At 43.9% G+C, this 21869-nt stretch overlaps 1 protein-coding gene across 8 annotated transcripts in view; it reads right to left on the bottom strand.

The window, feature by feature from the left end:
• The window catches only part of nav1b (neuron navigator 1b), a 137467-nt gene that overhangs the window by 34822 nt on the left and 80776 nt on the right, over positions 1-21869 (bottom strand). For 5 of the 8 annotated variants that reach the window (XM_064969137.1, XM_064969138.1, XM_064969139.1 and 2 more), the window contains 6 exons: positions 9524-9665; positions 6686-6995; positions 3811-4597; positions 3018-3461; positions 2674-2724; positions 2406-2566 (listed from right to left, as the gene is read on the bottom strand). In XM_064969137.1, coding sequence (XP_064825209.1) covers positions 2406-2566; positions 2674-2724; positions 3018-3461; positions 3811-4597; positions 6686-6995; positions 9524-9665 — 1895 coding nt within the window. Of the gene's footprint in view, positions 1-2405; positions 2567-2673; positions 2725-3017; positions 3462-3810; positions 4598-6685; positions 6996-9523; positions 9666-16980; positions 17221-21869 lie in introns of those variants that run through there. The other 3 variants (XM_064969142.1, XM_064969144.1, XM_064969145.1) reach the window with 2 other exon arrangements.

Raw genomic sequence — 21869 nt, 5'->3', positions numbered from 1 at the left:
CTGCACACAAGCCTATGATTACCATGCGCAATGCCAAGCTTTGGCTGGAATGGTGTAAAGCTCAACGCCATTGGACTCTGGAGCAGCGGAAATGCGTTCTCTGTCCGATGGGATGAATCTGGTTTTGGTGGATGCCAGGAGAATGCTACCTGCCCCAATGCACAGTGACAACCTTAAAGATTGGTGGAGGAGGAATAATGGTCTGGGACTGTTTTTCATGGATCTGGCTTGACCCTTCAGTTCCAGTGAAGTGAAATCTTAATGCTACAGCATACAATGACATTCTAGATGATCCTGTGCTTCCAACTTTGTGGCAAAAGTTTGTGGAAAAGCCCTTTCCCTTTTCAGCTTGACAAAACCCTTGTGCACAAAGTGAGGTCCATACAGAAATGGTTTGTCGAGATCGGTGTGGAAGAACTTGACTGGACTGCACAAAGCCCTGATCTCAACCCCATCGAACACCTTTGGGATGAATTGGAACGCAAACTGTGAGCCAGGCCTAATCGCCCAACATCAGTACCCGACCTCACTAATGCTCGTGGCTGAATGGAAGCAAGTCCCTGAATGGAAGAAAGTCCCGCAGCAATGTTCCAACCTCTAGTGGAAAGCTTTCCCAGAAAAGTGGAGGCAGTAAAGGAGGAACCAACTCCATATTAATGCCCATGATTTTGGAATGAGATGTTTGATGAGCGGGTGTCCACATACTTTTGGTCATTTTATATATATATATATATATATATATATATATATATATATATATTATTGTCAACTGTAAGGGCTATTTATATGTATATATTATGTCATAGTGTTGATGTCTTCACTATTATTCTACAATGTATAACATAGTACAAATAAAGGTTTTTCATATTTTAGATTCTTCAAAGTAGCCACCCTTTGCCTTGACGACAGCTTTGCACACTCTTGGTATTTTCTCAACCAGCTTCTGGAGGTAATCATCTGGAATGCTTTTTAAACTGTCTTGAAGGAGTTTCCACATATGCTGAGCCCTTTTAGCTGCATTTCCTTCACACTGCGGTCCAACTCATCCCAAACTATCTCAATTAGGTTGAGGTCGGGTGATTGTAGAGGCCAGGTCATCTGATGCAGCACTCCATCCCTCTCCTTCTTGGTCAAATAGCCATTACACAGCCTGGAGGTGTGTTTTGGGTAATAGTCCTGTTGAGAACAAAAAAAATGAAAGTCCCACTAAGCGCACACCAGGTGGCATGGCATATTGCTGCAGAATGCTTTGGTAGCCATGCTGGTTAAATGTGCCTTGAGCTCGAAATAAATCACAGACAGTGTCACCATCAAAGCACCCCCACACCATAACACATCTTCCTCCATTCTTCACGGTGGGAACACCACATGCGGAGATCATCCGTTCACCTAGTCTGAGTCTCACAAAGACACGGCAGTTGGAACCAAAAATCTCAAATTTGGACTCATCAGACCAAAGACAGATTTCCGCCGGTCTAATGTCCATTGCTCATGTTTCTTGGCCCAAGCGAGATTCTCTTATTATTTGTGTCCTTTAGTAGTGGTTTCTTTGCAGCAATTCAACAATGAAGCCCTGATTCACACAGTCTCCTCTGAACAGTTGATGTTGAGATGTGTCTGTTACTTTGAACTCTGTGAAGCATTTATTTGGGCTGCAATCTGAGTTGTGGTTAATTGCAGATTTCTGTGGCGGGTAACTCTAATGAACTTATCCTTTCTGCAGCAGAGGTAACTCTGGGTCTTCCTTTCCTGTCACGGTCCTCATGAGAGCCAGTTTCATCATAGCGCTTGATGGTTCTTGCAACTGCACTTGAAGAAGCTTTCAAAGTTCTTGACGTTTTCCGGATTGACTGATCTTCATGTCTTAAAGTAATGATGAACTGTCGTTTCTCTTTACTTATTTGAGCTGTTCTTGCCATAATATGGACTTGGTCTTTCACCAAATAGGGCTATCTTCTGTATACCCTACCTTGTCATAAATTCCACAAATTAACTTTTAACAATGCACACCTGTTAAAGGAAATGCATTCCAGGTGACTAACTCATGAACCTGGTTGAGAGAATGCCAAGAGTGTGCAAAGTTGTCATCAAGGCAAAGAGTGGCTACTTTGAAGAATCTAAAATCTAAAATATATTTTGATTTGTTTAACACTGTTTTGGGTACTACATAATTACATATATGCTATTTCATCGTATTGATGTCTTCACTACTATTTTATAATGTAGAAAATACTAAAAACGCTGGAATGAGGAGGTGTACTGGTACTGGATATACGTATATACTGAACAAAATATAAATACAAACCAGCAGGGGGATGTGTCTGAATGAGAGTTTAGAGTTAGACAGAGTTTGTCAGTCAGTCAGCTGGAGGACAGTTGATGAACGAAAGTAAACTGAGACTCACCCACGTTAGTGAGGTGGGCCTTGCCAGAGGAAAGATGGGGCATGTGGGTGGGAGAAGGCAGCTGAGGGGGGCTCTCGCTCTCTGTAAGGCTCACTGCCGTGTGGGAGTGACGCCTCTCCTTTCCCTCCGACTGACCCTCAGACGGACCAGAGCTGTAGCGACTGGAGCAGGACAATTAAGAGAGCAACAATTAAACATGCGCCTCAGACGATTAGAATACTACATAATTTGATACAGCAAATGTCACGGGAAACTATGACAAACTTACTTGACATACCCTAATCCTTTCTTAGGTAAGGTGTTCCTGTCCGTTTGCAAACTGGTAGAGAAAGAACACGAAGAAACCAAATTTGACCCTTTCTGCTATCAAACAATTCATGATAAAACAGTGTTAAACCTGTAGATTTTTTTTTTTTTCAAATCACAAAATCTCTTGCAATTAATAATTTCTCTGTTGCAGTAGAAAGAAGGTAGCATAGTTTGATCATTCTATGTTGCTACATACAGATACTGACTGCTGCGCTAGTGACTAGTGAAGACATCCCCCACAAGCAGAGGGTTACCCAACCCATGCCACCCCATCATCAGGGTGTTGCTCCAGTCGAGACCCACCTGTCTGGGAGATTGAGGGAGGTCCTGCTCCCAGCAACCCAGGTCCCTGTGCCCCTCACCTCCTCCCTATCCCTGTCCCTGTCTCGGGACTCTGCCCGGATATATCCTCCACTGGGAGGAACACTCATGGTGAGGGGAAGGGACTCCATGCTGCGGTGCAAGCCAGATAGTTTGGGGTACAGCAGCGGAGAGCCCCCCAAGGACAGGGTCTGGCTGGGGTAGCAGCTGGGGGAGTCCAAGTGCAGGACGGGTGCTGGGCTAGGTGTGAGGCCCCGGGGGGCCGGGCTGCGTGAGCCAGACCCGGCCAGGTCCTGGAGCTTAGAGTAAGGGGGCACTTTAGGAGGCAGGTCCTGGATGGTCACGCACGAATCTAGGCTATTGGAGTTGACCTTGTCCAAGTGGGCAAGGCTGGGCGGCCGACCCAGAGACTTGCAGCTCAGCATCCTATGAATTAGACACGAGACACAGAATGTCAGATCCAGCACCATACAGCACCGGGACGGATCCAGAGACCCTACTGGTCTGGTCCTGTTCTAAGACATGAGTGCAAAACATAAGAAGAAGAATGACAATTACTTGTTTTATTGCGGTGTTGTTCTCTTATGTCTATTTTAAGTGGGTAAGAAAACATTACACAGCAACTCTTCATAAAATGACAGCTGAACAAACTGAGTCGATACTAACACTACATAGATGATTCTATAAACACCATACCACAGCAAAAGGAGTGGTATTATTTTAACGTACTGTAGGACTTGAACAGTGTGAGAATGTATCACGGTGGTGAATTTACCTCTGACTGGTGGGCGAGGAGAGCTCGGGGTATTTGCTGCTACTGGCCCTCCGCAGTCCCTGCAGTTTGGTGCTGGACTCCCCTGTAGAATCCCCCAGACAGTCTTCCATCTTCAGGGAGCCACACAGGGAGTCCATATCAGACGCCACAGCCTTGGCCTTAGCTCTCTCCTTCTCCTTCTCCCGGTCTGTCTGGTTGACAGGGCCTGTGCTCCCTCCTCGACTGGCCCCCTTAGTGCTTCCACTGCCGGGCTCTTTCCTCTTGGGTCCAGGGCAGGCCATGGAGACAGGCTTCAGGCTCATCAGGCCGGGGTCGATGCTGCTGCTGGCAGGCCGGGCCGACCCAGGACGGCCGATCAGGCTGAGGGTGCTGGACTTGGCAGGGCGCGGCAGGCTTCGGTACTGGAGGCTGTTACGGGCGTTGGGCCCCAGGAAGCCCCCCTCCTCACTGCCTGTGGCGTCAAAGCTGTTCTTACGCCCCCCTTTTCCTCCTACTCCCATCGGCTTCACAGGGATGCCAGAGGACTTGGGAATCTTGCCCACGGTGGCAGAGCCACTAGAGATGGTGCTGCCCCCTGCTGTCATGACGGTGGCAGTGCCGGTAGTCGGGGACTTCTTGTAGCCGAACGAGGCCCCGGCGGAAGGCTTGACCAGGCCTGACGGGGGCTTTCGGTGTTCCCGGTGCTCCGGGAGGTGTTCTCTCCCGGCGTCGGAACGGGAGCGCTGCAGCCCAGCAGCCTTCACAGACATCTGGGTCTTGTCCACCGCCTTGTGGTCGCTCTTTGGTGCTGCAGTCAAAAGAGATAAGTATATAGTTTAGATGAGATTACATTACAGAGTAGCAAGCTGTGATAATGAGTGCTGCTGAAACTGAACATAACCGAAAATATCAAAAGAGTGAAAGCATCAGTGAACTGACTGGATGTCGATGACACCACTGTGACGAATGTTGGATGAATCAGAGGAATCAGTCAGACTGGAGTCATGGATGACCAGAACCATACAATATGGCTAAATGGCTAAATTTGGACACAGCTGCATTTGGTCACAGCTGCAGATAACTCGTGTTATTAGAGGAGAGTCAACTTTATAAGCAAGAAACATCTGTATTTACTTACAGATGGTTTATATGAAGAGGTCGAGTCACCGACATACAGACACACAAATCTATCTAAGGTATTGCAGACCGGTCTGTGTGACAAACTGGGCCCTTGACCAAGACGTGGAGAAATGCAACGCCCAATAACTTTGGCGACCTGGCCAAAATGAGGGGGAAAAAAATGGTTGTTTTTATGAAATGGCACTCTGTGGATTGTGCATTCACATTATTCTGGCAACTTGTCAAGGACAAGTAACTCACATTGACATGCTTAACGCTTTTCAGAATATAAGTACATCAATTATTGCTCTTATATTCACAGGCGCATGAAGTAACAGTTCATGTCACTCAGTCAGGGAAAGGGAGAAATGGAGATAGCGAGTTGACAAAGCAAACACTAGTAAAATAGCTCCCAGTCTTTCCCACGTAGAAAAGCCTCACTTGGCAGCCATCATTGGAATTCAAGATGCAATCAGACATGTAGAGCAGCATAATTGATTGGGGGGGGGGGGTTAAAAACAAAATAGTCTGTGTATGAATATCTTTAGACTCCATTCGTATCCCAGAGAATGATGCCAGAAAACATAATGAATCCTTAGTACCTCCTTAGAACCTCCTTATAATCAGCCACATTAAACCAGCTAGATAAGTAGTAGAGGGTAATGCATCAGTCGGGACATTTTACTACAGTCAGGACATTTTACTGCAGTTTGAATGTTTCCTTTATCGTTCAATCATGTATATCGCGTGGGATGACAGAACACCAAACACAACATTATTGCTGTGATCAGACGGATGAGTCACTAGACAGCATTGCAGTCTGCTGCATGTCATTACTAAAAGAAAAGGAAGTTTCCATGAAACTGGCTTTTGGATTGGATAGAAAGGTAAGGCACACGTTTCACTCTGAAAATATTTATTTCATTAAAAACTACGAATCGGTTATTGCTGCCTCAATGGCAGCAGTCATACAGCAGCGGATCCAGTCTTAAAAGACACCATTCATTAAGATATGCACAAACACACAGTGGTCATTTGAAATGCCGTGCTGCACTGTACCGTGTTTGTTGCTGTTGAAATGTACACTTTCCACTGATACTGCCCATGAAGCTTCATTAAATATCCATAGTCTTCAAATTCAGGTAGAGCAAACATATGAAAATATGTTCAAAACCTGAAAATGCTTCACAAGACAGTGGTTCTCTGAAGCCAGTTTGTTTTTTGACAAGACACATAGGAAGACGAACCAAGAGGGAAATCCACAAAGAGGAGCCCAGTTCTGCATGGAACACACTGTACAGTATAATTTCTTCTCAGTGTTCCTGTACAGTACTACAACCAATCAAACTCTGGCACAGAGAGCCAGACTGCCTTGCTACATTTCAGTTGATATCTGCTGGCTGTGGCTACTCTCCAAACCAGACTTGGTTTTTCATGTGTTATCCATTTAGGGGAGGTTATGGATGACAAGGATATCTTGCAAAACAAGTTAACAATCCTGTTTTCTCCCCATGTTTCCTCACCATTTATATATCTACTTTAACACACTCTTTATTAGCGCATGAAGTAAAACCCCTTATAGTCTTTCCTGTATAGCGCTCACTTGGAGTAATGACGGGTTACTTAATCATCAAACTGCTAAGTTACTTCCAACTCAACAGGACTGGACCCCCCAAAAATGTGTTTAATGTATAGAGAAATGTGTGGATGTCTGAGTGTGAGAGGTAGGTCAGAGAGAGAGAGCGAAAGAGAAAGAAAACAAATGATCCCATCTCACCTGCCACTTTCAGGACGCTTTGAGAGGTGTGCGTGATGGGTGAGGTCACGCCCACAGGGGGGTTGCGTCCCTTTTTAAAGTTCCCTGGCTGACCCAGGCTCTGGGGCTTCCTCAGTTCCCCCTTGACCCCCACGTCCTCACTAGCACCCTCCATGGGTCTGGAGGACTTCCTCCACTTGCTGGGGGTCTCGGTTTTGAGGCTCCCTGTCTCGTAGCTGCTCCCGTCCATCTTGCGTGCAGCCTTGGCATCCTCGCTGTACCAGGACAGGCCACTCTCCACCAGGGAGCGCTTCTCAGCATCAGTGCGGAGCTGCATGAGGACAGGGACATTACCAGCAACATGAGGTACTTTGCGAATGGAAGTATTTATTTTATTTATATGGTCACAACACAGGAGGTTGGTGGCACCTTAATTGGGGAGAACGGGTTCGTGGTAATGGCTGGAGTGGAACTGGTGGAATGGTATCAAATACAACAAACACATAGTTTCCAGGTAATTGATGCCATTCCATTTGCGCCGTTCCAGCCATTATTATGAGCCGTCCTCCCCTCAGCCTCCACTGGGTCCCAATGGGAACCAAGGGGTTAGTCAATTCCATGTCAGTTTGGTCAATGAAGAAGATTCGTCGAAATTCAGATTTCGGAATTGAAAAGTGCCATTTATTTATTTATTTTGAAATGAAATTGAATATTTGGGGTCACGTGAGAAACACCCAGGTTTATATGTGTGTGTGTGTGTGTGTGTGTGTGTGTGTGTGTGTGTGTGTGTGTGTGTGTGTGTGTGTGTGTGTGTGTGTGTGTGTGTGTGTGTGTGTGTGTTGTGATATTGTCTTTGTTATCTGTGGAAGGCCCTCAGTAATCTCTGCTGTTCAATCTGAGTGTATGTCAGCATTCCAGAGGGAGAGCAAGTGGGAGGAACGGATAAGCCTATACTGTATAACACCAGAGATTTACCGAAGTCACTATGTTATGAGCTTCAGAGACTTTCACCCTAGTAGTCATTGTAACTACAAAGGATGCATCATGACTCATGTGTCCCTCTTGAATCCCACAAATGTTGGTGCGTCGAGTATTGACTTGGCATTTTCAAGGAACATTATAGTACATACTTGTGACATGCATTTTGGGTGACATGTGCTACGTGAAAGCTTGGTAAGTCTGGGCTGATTTACTCTGTTCCAAATGCATCCAGTTTTTCAATGCCCTCCTCTTCCTAAGCGGGGAAAATAAGTGGCTTGTCTGCAGGCTGCAACCCTGTTACGTAAGGACTACTCCTTCATCGTATCCGGGGGGCAGGCACATTATTAACTGCCCAATTAAACTAGAACCAACAGAGAATAATTCACTGTGACTTTTCCTTACGATTATATTCTGCACAGTGGGCAAGGCCGGGGGTGGCCAAAACAATATAGTACCATGCTGTCGGGCACAACGACTGAGTCACCTCAGCTATTCTCTTCGTTAAGCACTACCAAAACTCATTCATCAAAACAACAATGCTGTTTCACCTAATCCGTCCCTCTGCTGAAGTCTTTGTTAATACAAGGTTGACACTGCTTTAGCGTATAAGTAACGACAGGATGAAACCAACCAAGCCATGACAGGGAAATACTGTAGCGAGCCATCATCCAAAAAAATATGACCACAGAAAGAAAAGAAAAAACAAAGACTGTGTTTATAATTCTAGACAGGTGCTACACTGGAAAATGTACTGTGGGACTACTGTATGTAGCTGCTTCGAGAATTGGGCGCAGTGTGTCTTGGCAGCGCACCTTATAATGTAATATGGTCACAGATGGCTCAGTCAGCTATACTAATCCCCATGCTTCATCAATATGCTCTCTCTTGGACGAGGAGGAGAACAGAAGAAAGACGCAGTGTTGCCACAGTAACACCAGAAGTGACAAGCCCATCTGAGAAGCATTTTTCACCTGTGGATAAAGTGGAGAACCTCCATACTTGTCACGCCAATGAAGAATGAAATGTGTACAGTATTCTCAAACCGTAATTAATTACTGAAAGTTGACATTTATCATTTGTGGCGTGAGGATTAGTGAAGGGGTTTCTAAAGGGCTATTTGAAGTGCCTGATGAAGCAATAGCAGTGGCTGTTTTTCCCCCTGAGATGTCACCTACCAAAAGTTGGTCAACTATCTACAAAATGCATTTTAAATCCAGTTCAGATTTCCACTGACTGTAAGTTGGATGCATGATGTTGCAGTGTTAAATGAAATGGAAAATATCACTTTGATTTCAAATGAGTGGCTAATGGGGCAAACCGTTGCAGTAAACAACTTTGAGTGGTGCACAATGACACATCAGCTTAATCCATTTCAGATGTAATGACATTGCAGTGTCTGTCGTGTGAACTGCTTCTTTGGGACCCAAATGACTCAGGCAGATTTGACACGCTTCTGCAGAGGGTGAATAACAGACGTAGGCAGGCAGGCAGGCAGGCAGGGGGACAGTGAGAGGGGGCAATGAATGCAGTGTCAGTCTGAAATATTGACTTAAACATTTAAGGACAAAGGACTTAACTAACTGTGTTCTTCCAGAACTTAAACAGAAAAAGTTGTTCCCTTAAATCTATTAGAGTATGCTTTTCTCAAAACACCAGTATCTGCTTACTGTGTGTGTGTGTGTGTGTGTGTGTGTGTGTGTGTGTGTGTGTGTGTGTGTGTGTGTGTGTGTGTGTGTGTGTGTGTGTGTGTGTGTGTGTGTGTGTGTGTGTGTGTGTGTGTGTGTGTGTGTGTGTGCAGATAGTACGGCTACATTGTCTGTAAACAGAAGTACATAAACATAGCTACGGCTGCTGTGATTGAATGTGGCCTTTACTCACCATGACAGAGGAGTTGCGTCTGGAGCCGAGGGGCGTGGTGGGCAGGGAGTTGAGGGAGGAGCTGGCGTTGAACTCCTCAGAGCTGAGGTTGTCTACAGAGCCATCGCTGAGCCCACTGCTGATGGAGCTGCTCTCATCCCAACTGCAGAAAAAAGGGGTCAAAGGTTATAATAAAGAAGAGCTTGGGACTGTAGAAAGTACTAGTTACTGTGTATTAACAGCGACAACGCTGTCTGACAGCAACTGTGCAGTTACAGAGGAGGTTATCGAAGGAGAAGACATAGGTAGGCCGAAATTGGCAACAGCTTTGACATGTCCATCTGTCCTCCTGAAGGGATATCATGGTAACTGCCAGCGCAGGGTTGGGATCTCTAGCTACAAGCTGTTTTATCAGGCAAGGGATGCCTAACAGAGATGCTTTGATTCTAACAGCACAACTCTCTTTACTCTCTCATGTGCAACACATCCTCTTAGTAACAAACTACAGCTCCATGAGCGGATTCTTCGACTGAAGTTTCCTCAGCACGGGACGTGTCTGTTAAATCAAGATGACCGGTCGAGGCCGAGGGCGGCAGTGGGTTGACAGGCAGCTCAAGGTCTTGGAGCTGGGGTGGCGTGTTCCAGGGAGCGATAGAACAAGGGAGCAGGGGAAGTAGAGGAGAAGGGGAAATCACAATGACAGCTGCCTGAGGGTCATGGTTGCCACCCAGCCGCCCGTCTGCCTGGTCTGTTTCACCCTGGGACATACACTGCTGGAGAGGCCCCTACGTGAGAGGAAGGGGGAGGGACACGGATGACCAGTCACAGTGTGGCACTGTGGCCCAAAAATCTGCTTCTGGCTCGCAAGAGAGCAAATAAATTCACAGACCAAATGCATCCTCTGAATACATTTGAATAGGAGTTCATTTGAATCTCACATGCCAAATATACACATCATTGCATGGAATTTAATTTCAGGAGGGGTGGAGTATGTCGTCGAGAGGACAATTGTCACGTAAGGTTCAGAGCAGGACAAAACCCTGTCGAATTTAAAGCAGAGACTTTTGAAATGGAGGGAAGGGGTTCTGAAGACAGCTTTGTATGCCTTCATGGTTTCAATAGAAATATCTCCAGAGTGCTGTAATGTTAAGTACTTCTTAGATTTACATAATTATTATGCCACCTCTCATTAGTTTGGCAGAGGTAAGTAGCAATCCATTTTTTTTAATCCAGATACAAACGTGGCATAGAAAAAAGGTAGATACAGTAATAAGACCCTTGGAAAGCTGAGTCATTCCTAACTTCTCTTCCCTTTCTGTGCTGCCCCACTGACTTGAAATTGCTCTTTGTGGGTTTCTACTCTGCAATTAGCAAGGCGATGGAACATGGAATAGTGTATGTGAAAAATAAAAAAAAACAGGGAGAAGAAAATGGCCCATAAAAAGTCTGAAGCAGAGGAGGAAATTGGACTTAAAGGGATACAGTGCATTTGGAAAGTATTCAGACCCCAAGACTTTTTCCACATTTTGTTACGTTACAGCCTTATTCCAAAAAGGATTACATCATTTTTCCTCATCAATCTCCTCATCAAAATATCCAATAATAACAAACTGAAAACTGGCTTTTAGATTTAAAAAACAAAATGCTATTAAAAAATATGTTTAAAAAAATATTCTGACCCTTTGCTATGAGACTCGAAATTGAGCTCAGGTGCGTCCTGTTCCCATTGGTCCTCCTTAAGATGTTTCTACAACTTGTCATTATGGGGTATTGTGTTTAGATTGATGAGGAGGGGGGGGGGACTATTTCATCTGTAACGTATCTAACTTCATCTACTTCCCCAGAGTCAGATGAACTCGTGAATACCATTTGTATGTCTCTGTGTCCAGTATGAACGAAGTCAGAAGGTCGTTTCTGCGAGAGCCAATGCTAACTAGCGTTAGCACAATGACTGGAAGTCTCTGGGTATCGGCTAGTATGCTGGGGAAGGGAAAGGGCCTCATTGCCATAATCCCGAAGGAGCCCTTTAAGTCACATGGCTATGGAGGAGGGTGTCCAAAAAAAGGGCATTGTTTGAGACCTAGAATCTAACAGTCACTGGAATATTTAACTATATCATTTTGCTCTCTGAAAGGAACTGCTACCACACATGTACATCATTATCATAACAGGAGAAAGTATATGACATGTTGTCAGCCACAAAATCAACTAAAGTGTACTAATCGTGCATTTCTCAGAAGCGCCAATCACCCTAAGTGGTTTTAATTCAATCAACAAAGTAGTTCATTTATTTCCTATCCCTATCCCTTAACAGGTAGACAAAACAGACTCTCCATCAATCAAACACACACAGAACTGTTGGCCAACACAGAGACAGGGTGTTGAGTGATGTTTTAATTTGCGGTTGTGGAGCTAAGAGTTTTAAGACGGATCTTTTGCTGGACTGCAGTGCTCTTCGTAGGTGGTTGTCAAACACTAACCCCTCAGGATAGTTCGGGATTTTGGCAATGAGGCAATTTTGGCCCTTTATCTACTTCCCCAGGGTCAGATGAACTTGTGGATACCATTTATGTGTCCGAGTGCAGTTTGAAGGAAGTTGCTAACTAGCAGCATCCACGAGTGGGGAAGTTAGATAAACGGCCACGTCCCGAACTATACCTTTAAATAAGTCCCGTACCCCCACAGAAATTAGTGCCAATTATCAGTTAATATCCTTTCCAAAACTCTTTAATATCCTTTTAATCTAATTTCAAGACTTGTATGAATGCATCCCTCTGACCTATTAGCCACACGTCTAGCCAGAATTGAGAAAAGAGATATCAAAGATTGCAAGATTGGGAGTTGATATGTTTAATGCTAAGCAGCGTTTTGTGACGCGCGAAGGTTGAAATGGACTTCTGGGTCTACGAACTTTATACGAACTTTATACAGAGGACTGAGGTGAGCCACATTTGTCGACACTCTAAGCAACAATGCTATAAACATTTAGTAGTCCGTGGTAGTCTTTTAACAACCACAAACCAGCAGGGATTTTATCACGAGGACAGCAGGGATCTTAGCTCACAGTAACACTAACACACTTGGCTACATTCTTTTATGAATTGTTGTCTAAGGAAAGGTTCCATCTTTGATTTTACATTGGGATTCACACACTTGTGAAACCAGCATTTTTGGTACTTGATCACATTTTATGAGGCAGAGCATTTTTCAAGGCATTCAGCGTTCTGGACTTATTAAAGTGATTAACAGATACCTCGGATATTCACATGAGTCTGGTGTGTTCGATCAAGTCACACCTTTCGTCAGTCGTTTGTCCCTGGACACTCATGATGAAGTAAGACAGGGTCATTCCTTTGAATGTCCCCAAGGGGGTGGCAAATCCAAGAGAGACATGGAGGGAGTGTTTTATAGCCTGTTGTCCAGGGATTATCAAGTAGATTCAGCTGCAGGTCGTTTTTTCCCCTTGAGTGGATGGTCAGGGGGCCGGAACATAATTACATATCATTTGTAGACTACAAATTGACCACAAGAAGCCTAAACAGATATAATATTTGGTTAAAACATAATCATTTCAAACCTTGTTTACATTTGTATACGACCACGTCGCTCTATAATGCTTGGGAATAGAGTTCCAAAAAATAATTCACTTGGACCTGATTTCCTGATTTTTTAACAGTCTTTTATGTCCAACAATGAAAATGTAAAATATATATACACTGAACAAAAATATAAACGCAACATGTAAAGTGTCGGTCTCATGTTTCATGAGCTGAAATAAAAGATCCCATACATTTTCCACACACACAAAAAGCTTATTTCTCTGAAATTGTTCAGACATTTGTTTACATCCCTGTTACTGAGCATTTCTCCTTTGCCAAGATAAAGATGTTTAAACAGCATGATCGTTACACAGATGCACCTTGTGCTGGGTACAATAAAAGGCCACTCTAAAATGTGCAGTTTTGTCACGCAACACAATGCCACAGATGTCTCTGAGGGAGCGTGCTACTGGCATACTGACTGCAGGAATGTCCACCAGAGCTGTTGCCAGATAATTGAATGTTAATTTTTCTACCATAAACCGCCTCAAATGTTGTTCTAGAGAATTTGGCAGTATGTCCAACCGGTCTTACAACCGCAGGCCACGTGTAACCACACCAGCCCTGGATCTCAATATCCGGCTTCTTCACCTGCGGTATCGTATGAGACCAGCCACCCGGACAGCTGATTTTCTGTACAAACTGTCAGAAATCGTCTCAGGCTAGCTCATCTGCGTGCTCGTCATCCTAACCATGGTTTTGACCTGTCTGCAGTTTGGCGTCGTAACTGACTTCATTGTGAAAATGCTCACCTTCGATGACCACTGGCATGCTGGAGAAGTGTGCTCTTCACGGATAATCCCGGTTTCAACTGTACCGGGCAGATGGCAGACAGTTTGTATGGTAATTTGACTGCTCAGAGATACTGTGACAAGATCCTGAGGCCCATTGTCGTGCCATTCATCACCATCACCTCACGTTTCAGCATGATAATGCACGGCCCCATGTCGCAAAGAACTGTACACAATTCCTGGAAGCTGAAAATGTCCCAGTTCTTCCATGGCATGCATATTCACCAGACATGTCACCTATTGAGCATGTTTGGGATGCTTTGGATTGATGTGTACAACAGTGTGTTCCAGTTCCCGCCAATATCCAGCAACTCCGTGCAGCCACTGAAGAGGAGATGGACAAAATTCCACAGGCCACAGTCAACACCCTGATCAACTCTATGTGAAGGACATGTGTCGTGCTGCATGAGGCAAATGGTGGTCACACCAGATACCGACTGGTTTTCTGATCCATGCCCCTAACATTTTTTTTAAAGGTATCTGTGACCAACAGATGCATATTTGTAATCCCATCCATAGATTAGGGCCTAATGAGTTTATTTAAATGGATTTACATGTACTGTAACTTAGTAAAACCTTTGACATTTGTTATATGTTGCATTTATATTTTTGTTTGGTGTATAGAAAAAAAAATGTGTCTCAGAAAACTTGGAGGGGGGGGGCAAATAAAACCTTTGGCCTGTGGGCCGCCAGTTGGGGAACCCTGCCATAGTCTGTTGATATTGCAACATGGGTCTACTTTGGAGCTTACATTTCGGAAGTGGAATTCAGACAAGGGAGGTGGGAGGAACTGAACCATGTACATACTTCATACATCGGGGTGGGAAATTGGCCTTTTTGTTTTCAGTGGCACTGCTCCAAGCTTACCGGCTGATTTATGCCTTAGTGCTATTATTTGAATTTCTGTCCCTGAGAAAATGTTTAAGTTCGAACGATTGAGAGAGGGGCTGTGTGGTGGGGGAAGAGGGAAAAAACATGATCTACATTCTACACTCCTCCCTGGTGGAGCACAAACTGGGACCAGCTGTGTGCAACAAGATGACTCTTACTTATTGGACCCCAAAGCATGTCAATATGTAAAGTACTATAGATCTGCATGGCTACGAGACCATCTGACTGCTAGAAGGCAACTTTCTTCATAATGTAGAGATACTTAACCTAACAATGACGTCACTTGAGTCAATCAATCACAATAGATTATATTATTGTGCCGAGAAATGTGATTAAAGCACAATAAAAGCCTTCTGCGCTATAACGATTTATTTAAACTGTATTCATACAGCCGTGACTACAGAAACAAACAGCTTAATTGGTCATACAGAGAAAGACAAAACACCACCTTGAGACTTTGATGTCATTCCTACCAGGCTGATAAGTGTCCCATTTAGATAAGCATCCAGCCATCACACCTACTAAAACAACATGGTACTTTCTCCACACACACACACACACACACAGGGACACACACCATCTGACCGAGTTTAAAACCACTGCTGCTGCACACTATTGGAGTGTCCCACGTTTGATATGATTGTGATATGACCTTGATGAAGTTCTTGACAAAAGCATTGTCTGAAATGTATTATTTATTACAATATATGACTGCCTTAATTTAAAAAAATCTAATTAACACTAATCCATCTTGTTGGAAGCCCAAACACCATTATGAGAAGACCAGCTGCCACTGATGTTATCCAATTACAGCTGACACTTTTATTTACCAGGTAGTTTACTTTTAGAACTTAAAGGCGGGATGCAGGGACCAGGTAGCCAGTCATGATTAAAGAGACAATTTTAACTTCTGACACAGTGAAAACATACTAGCTTTGTAAAGTAGACATACACGCAAACATGTGGGACATGTTACCCTATAGACGTTACGGGGTAGTAAAAGGGCCATCGACCATTCATGGTTAAGTCTTCGCACAAGACAGTATTCAACATCCAGACGTGTGCCAAATACTTTCAAATACTTTAGCTGTGCTTGATTTAGTTAGCCCAGTATATATAGAACTAATGCAATTGTCCCAAAAGTGCAAACTCCAAGCAAAATCAAGTGCACCTCCAATACTTTCAACAGTATCTGTGTCCCTGGTCTGATGACAACAACTATGGGGCGGCAGGGTAGCCTAGTGGTTAGAGTGTTGGACTAGTAACCGGAAGGTTGCAAGTTCAAATCCCCTAGCAGACAAATCTGCCGTTCTCCCCCTGAATAGTGTCTCTAGGACGTGATTGAAAATAAGAGTTTGTTCTTAAATGACTTGCCTAGTTAAATAAGGATTAAAAAATATGACTGGGAGAAAGAAAGAAAGGAAGGCAGACAGCACAGTTAGGCAAAAATATAGTTTGTGAATCTTGGGAGCTAATACCTGTGGCTGAAATCTCAAAGAATCTTCTATTACCCAGATAGCTGTGGTACAGTTGCCGCAATTCCATCATGGAGGGTGCTCTTTTAACCAATCCCACAATTGCTTGTGACAAACAAGTGCCAAGTCCCTATCTAACAAGACCTCAGTGTTTGCCAAAGTATAAAGCTTTGCTTGATAAGCAAAATGTTGAGTCACACTGCTGTAGCTCCATTTGAACCACCATGTAGCCTAGCCTACTGAAAATGTCAGTATTTTGATTATATAGCCTATAAGCTAGTAAATGTTGCCAAACACTATTACATTAGCCAGTAAAAAGTATCAAGATTAGGGACGCTGCTGTCGATAGATAAAATAAATGGATGATGGATCTATTATTTTCAACATCAACACTTGAAACTCTACATTTCAGTTAATTTATTCCTATAAAATAATTACATTCACTTTTTTAAGAAGAACAAAAATACACTATAAAAGTCTCTGCAATGTGTTTTTTTATTGAATTTAAAATTGTACAGTACTAATTTTCATCATTTCATTCGGTAAACTACAATGTTAACGTTACATTCTAAGCATTTCGTTGTTCAACTCTTGAAGTTGTTTTCTCTGTTTTCAAATTCCGCGTGTTCACTGTATTCAGAATCATTTACAGAGCTACAGTATATCGTCTGACAGTGATACACGCAGATCAGTATCGCCGCAGATCTCTGCTTAGCGCTTACCTTGGACTAAAATGTATCGTCTTTTTCGCACAGGGCGCCGTCCGCTGGCGCTGCCCCATTGGCGGCACTTTCCCAATTAGCACACGTCCGCTCATATTCGCGCAATTCTGACATCAACGAGCATTTTTACAATTATTTCCCGTAGTTTCCATGTAGCCTCAAGGAACGCTCCATTCAAATTCTGATATTCACTGCAACAACCTCCGATTCCCTGTTCCCCCAGTAAGGACTGCGAAACCGTTAGGAAACACCTCCAGAAAGTGACCCCCACCCCCTACTCTCCCTCTCCTGATGGCTAACAGCTGTTGTTCAACTGTTCCCAAAACCTCGCATGTAACCCACATCATATCATCGACACCACCATTATAGCTACATGAATAAACGAATTGTTCAATGACCCTGGAATTATTACCCTCTTTGGGATTATGTGGATAATATATGGAGATTGCATGGAAATGACAAGATATCATGTTTAAAATGACAGTGAGTTAAATGTACAGGGAAATAATACATAGAACGTTTGCAGAATTCATCTGGAAGTTTGGGGGAACCTTGCTTTGCTGTAGGTTACATAAACCAACACAGCACCAGCTTAAAACATGCACATAGAGGATGTTGTTTTTCTAAATGTTCTCTCTGCATTGTTGGGAAGGGCCGATAACTAAGCGTTTTCACCTGTGAGTCTACACCTGTTGTTTTACAAAGCATGTGAAAAATAAAATTTGATTTGACTTGGAAAGCTAATTAATATAACCTAAAAAAAATGTTCATACACTCTCTCTGGGCATCTCTCTTCTCTACGCTCCAACTCCTGCCAAATGAAAGCATTGGAGCGGTAAGGGACACCGCCTCACTGTCTGCCTGTCTGTCGTCCGGGAGGCCAGCTTGACTGAGTGTCCTCCCTGCTTGACCTTCAGTCAGAGGACCACCGGGGAGGAGAGATGATAACATAGAGCAGCAGCTAATGTTCACTTAGACATAGACCGGTACACTACGGCAATAAATACACCCATTGTGCTTCTGTGGCTAAACGCATATTGCTCCATAACCTATTCCTTTTAACTATTTTTTTATAACATTATTCACTTGCTGAGATCAGAGTGGAATTTAAGTCCTGGCATAGGCCGGGTAGACTAGCCTGCATTAACTCTGTGAACTGAATGATTCACAAGGCTTAGACAACCACAACACAATCTAGCCGGGACCTCCAGCAGGGCATGAGGAACCTCGGAAAATGTTATTCTGGTTCCTCCCCACATTAGTAACAGAGCGCTCTCACCGTGATGTCATCGGGTCAGAGGAGCATCCAACCACTCTGGGAGTTTCACTGTGTGGGCCAAGAAGGTACCTCCCCCAACCAGAGCAGACCAAACCAGCACAGGCCTGAAGATTCAAGGCTAATTGGTTCAATCTGAATGGTGCTGTAAATTGTCTTTGTGTCATGGATCTGTACTGGTCTGATGGTCCAATACATGGCAATGTGGAAAGAGTTGCTTGAAGCAGACTCTATCAAAGGGTACTGGTGTCTCATGACCAAAGATGGTCATAGCTAGGCTCAGGAGGCAAGATGATACATTTTAAAAATGTGTATTTACATTTGTTTATTTACATGTGTTTATTTACATTTGTTTTTATTGTGACACCCTTTGAAATGTTACACATAGAAGGAACAAGAGTATGTAAATACTGTATATCTAGCCTGATCCTAGACCACCCTGACCGCCGCATTCTCATTCTGTGTCAATTCGCCTCATCGCTTCATGTATCCGTGTAGCGAATCCTTTATGTGAGCTCGCAAGATCAGGCTGGCTGGCGAGGCTAAGATTTATCTGCCATGGTAGTTCCTGAGTTGAGTCAGACCAAACAACAGCCAGTGATCTGTTATCAGCAAGCACCAGCCACACAACAGGCAATGGGAAGATTTCTGTCCCGAAGAGAAAGCAAATGATATGCCCCAACCAGATGGACTGTGGTGATGATACTCAATAAAGACTGTTGTGTCTTCCTGCGTCTCCTGATACTCGTAACCTGATCTTTTGAATACAAACGATGTGGCAAACAGTCCGTTTACAGTTTCCCTGTTACCGCTTTTCTTTGTTCAGTGAGAGACCCACATCCCTTTCTCACCAATAACACCTGTAATTGAATTCAATGGAGCTTAATAACGATAATAAGTGTATTTGTGAAGTGCTTTGTAATTATTGTGCTTAAAGTGAATGCCATTCCCAGGAAACCAATTTCCTGCTGCCATTGAAATGAACTACAGTATATCAGGCATTTATACAAATTCTGTACACATGTGCTTTACATGTCCTGCCTCCTGTGTATCTGACCAATTCAGAGTGCTGCTAAACATGCGTCACCTATCCCATACGTAACCTTTACTAAGCAGTAATTACTAGTATAGCCATTACCTACTGACCGAATGTCTTGCGTCTGAAACAACCATCCCCAAAATGTTTGCTTAGGTCACGACTCACCATTCAAGAATATAGCATTTTCGGATGGGACATGTGCAAGCTGTTTAAAACACTGATTTCCACTGTCAGTGTGAATGACTGCGATGACTGCACACTGCAGGCAACGGCGGTAACTCATGACATGTGCTGCCCTCTCTTTGCTGTGGTTAACTGCCGTTGGCTGCACGGCAGCAGACCCGACCAACAGGAAGCTGCTTTCATGCTCTGACCTTTCACGGCTGTGGTCTTTATCAGTAGCTGTCAGCTCTTTCTGCCGGACCAGTTAAAAGGTAACGAGCAAAGATGTCTGGCCGGCTTAACATTTCTGCAAGTCCATGTTCGAGGTTTAGTTCAAATCGGTAGATACACCCCCTGCCTGTCATGTGTAAAAATAAAAAAGACGTCCGTTTATTTTATTATAAATGAGAGGGGTGGAGGGATGGAAGGAGGGAGGGAGAGGAGGACGGGGGTGGGGGGGGGATAGATAGAGCCCTGCACCACCCTCCCTCAGAATGATTATTTAATACGAAACCAGAATTGGCATTGGCTAAGGTAGTCCATAAAATCAGCTGAAATATTCATAGGTGCCAGAGGAATCTCTTCATCCACATGGTAGGAAATAAGGTAAGTATCCAGAGGCAGTTGTTGAAAGCTATATCCACTTTATAATCATGACAGGCATCCACTGCTCTTGGACAACCCATTTGATTACCCAGTGGAACAACATTCATGCATTCAGGAAGAAACTTCTACTTGAAAAGGCTTGACTCAATAACCCAGAAAATCAATCAATAATGACTACCAAGGCTAGTGGTGTAATGACACAATCCTTCCAGTAGAAGGCACAATGAGCCCAGATTGAGGGAGCCTGCTATGGCATGGACAATGGCAAGGATTGGCAGAATGACTTGGGTGTCATTGCTGCATTTGTTGGCAGCTGGTGCCTGACCACTACAGTCTTTCTTGCATTCTGTACATTGTATTCTATTTGTGCACACTTTGTCCACATACTTTCATCAATCAATTTATATTCAAGAGCTTTATCATGAAAAGCAATTTATCTGAAGCAATGCCTTATAGATGCATTATAGAAGTCTCTAAGCAGCTCTCTGAGGTTCAAGCGCAGTGTCCGCTGGCACACTGTGCTGTCCAGTCAGTTTTAACCTCATCACTTTATCCTCTTATTCAATCAGTACATGAAACAGAGAGATTCGTACAGTTATTTTGATTTTGTATTGAGCTTGACCCTGGCAAAGCTAACAGGATTGTGCTGCCATCAGCAGCATTGCAAGGCGGTACAGCACGGAAGCTCCAGTAACACTAGCAGTAAAACAGTAATGGCTCTGAGATGCATCGTTGAGTCCATCTGAGACTGGAGCTCTGTATATCCACGTGAAAATGGACTCCCTCTGATCGTTGGGCTGGAAAACATCAGCCAAACTAGACCTCAGACAGGACGGGAGGGTTCCCTTACCAAACACCACATCACAGGGGCACACCAGGACACCTAGCCCTGATATGGTTGTAATGGAGCCTGCCTGCCGTGAGTGATGACATGACATCATGGACATGATACAGAGATGTTCACATGCCCCCAGGGCTATGGTCATCTACTTAGGATGCGGCAGGAGTGGTTAGAGCATTGGACTAGTGACTGGAAGGTTGCAAGTTCAAACCCCCGAGCTGACAAGGTACAAATCTGTCATTCTACCCCTGAACAAGCAGTTAACTCACTGTTCCTAGGCCATCATTGAAAATAAGAATTTGTTCTTAACTGACTTGCCTGGTTAAATAAAGGTCAAATAAAAAATAAAAGATACTGGTCTGTTTATCAGACATGTATGTGGAGGTGATACTGTAGTGGTGGTCTTCTTGATTCTGTCTTCTACTATTGACCCCTGTGTGTGTGTGTGTGTGTGTGTGTGTGTGTGTGTGTGTGTGTGTGTGTGTGTGTGTGTGTGTGTGTGTGTGTGTGTGTGCGCGTGCGTGTGCGTGTAAGGGGAGGGCCTCCTCTGTTCACATGTGGCCCAAGACCCCTCGGGGTTAGGGTATGTAGAGTAGAATGATCCCCTCCCTCTTCACCTTACCCCTGTACATATCTACATTTATTGATCCAGTATCTATGTACATTGTAAATATGGTACTGGAAATACTATATACATACTATGCTTACTTACTTTAGCGTGTTCTTGTTATTTTTTATATATTTTGTGATTTTGTTCTACTTTATTATTTTTAGTTTACATTGTTATTGATTACTACATTGTTGGGGTTAGTTTGCAAGTAAGGCATTTCACTGTACTTGTGCATGTGAAATTAAAACCTGAAACTTGAGCCATGGCCCATAAAGGGTTGACCCCGAGCAGCGGTCCTACTAAACCGTAATCCCTGCAGGGCTTTTGGAGGGTCCAGCCAAACAGGCCCAGACCT

Source organism: Oncorhynchus masou, chromosome 6, assembly GCF_036934945.1.
Source record: "Oncorhynchus masou masou isolate Uvic2021 chromosome 6, UVic_Omas_1.1, whole genome shotgun sequence".
In the NCBI taxonomy this organism is placed as follows: domain Eukaryota; kingdom Metazoa; phylum Chordata; class Actinopteri; order Salmoniformes; family Salmonidae; genus Oncorhynchus; species Oncorhynchus masou.
The sequence above is the reverse complement of the archived record's forward strand: the minus strand, read 5'-3'. Positions and strand labels throughout refer to the sequence as shown.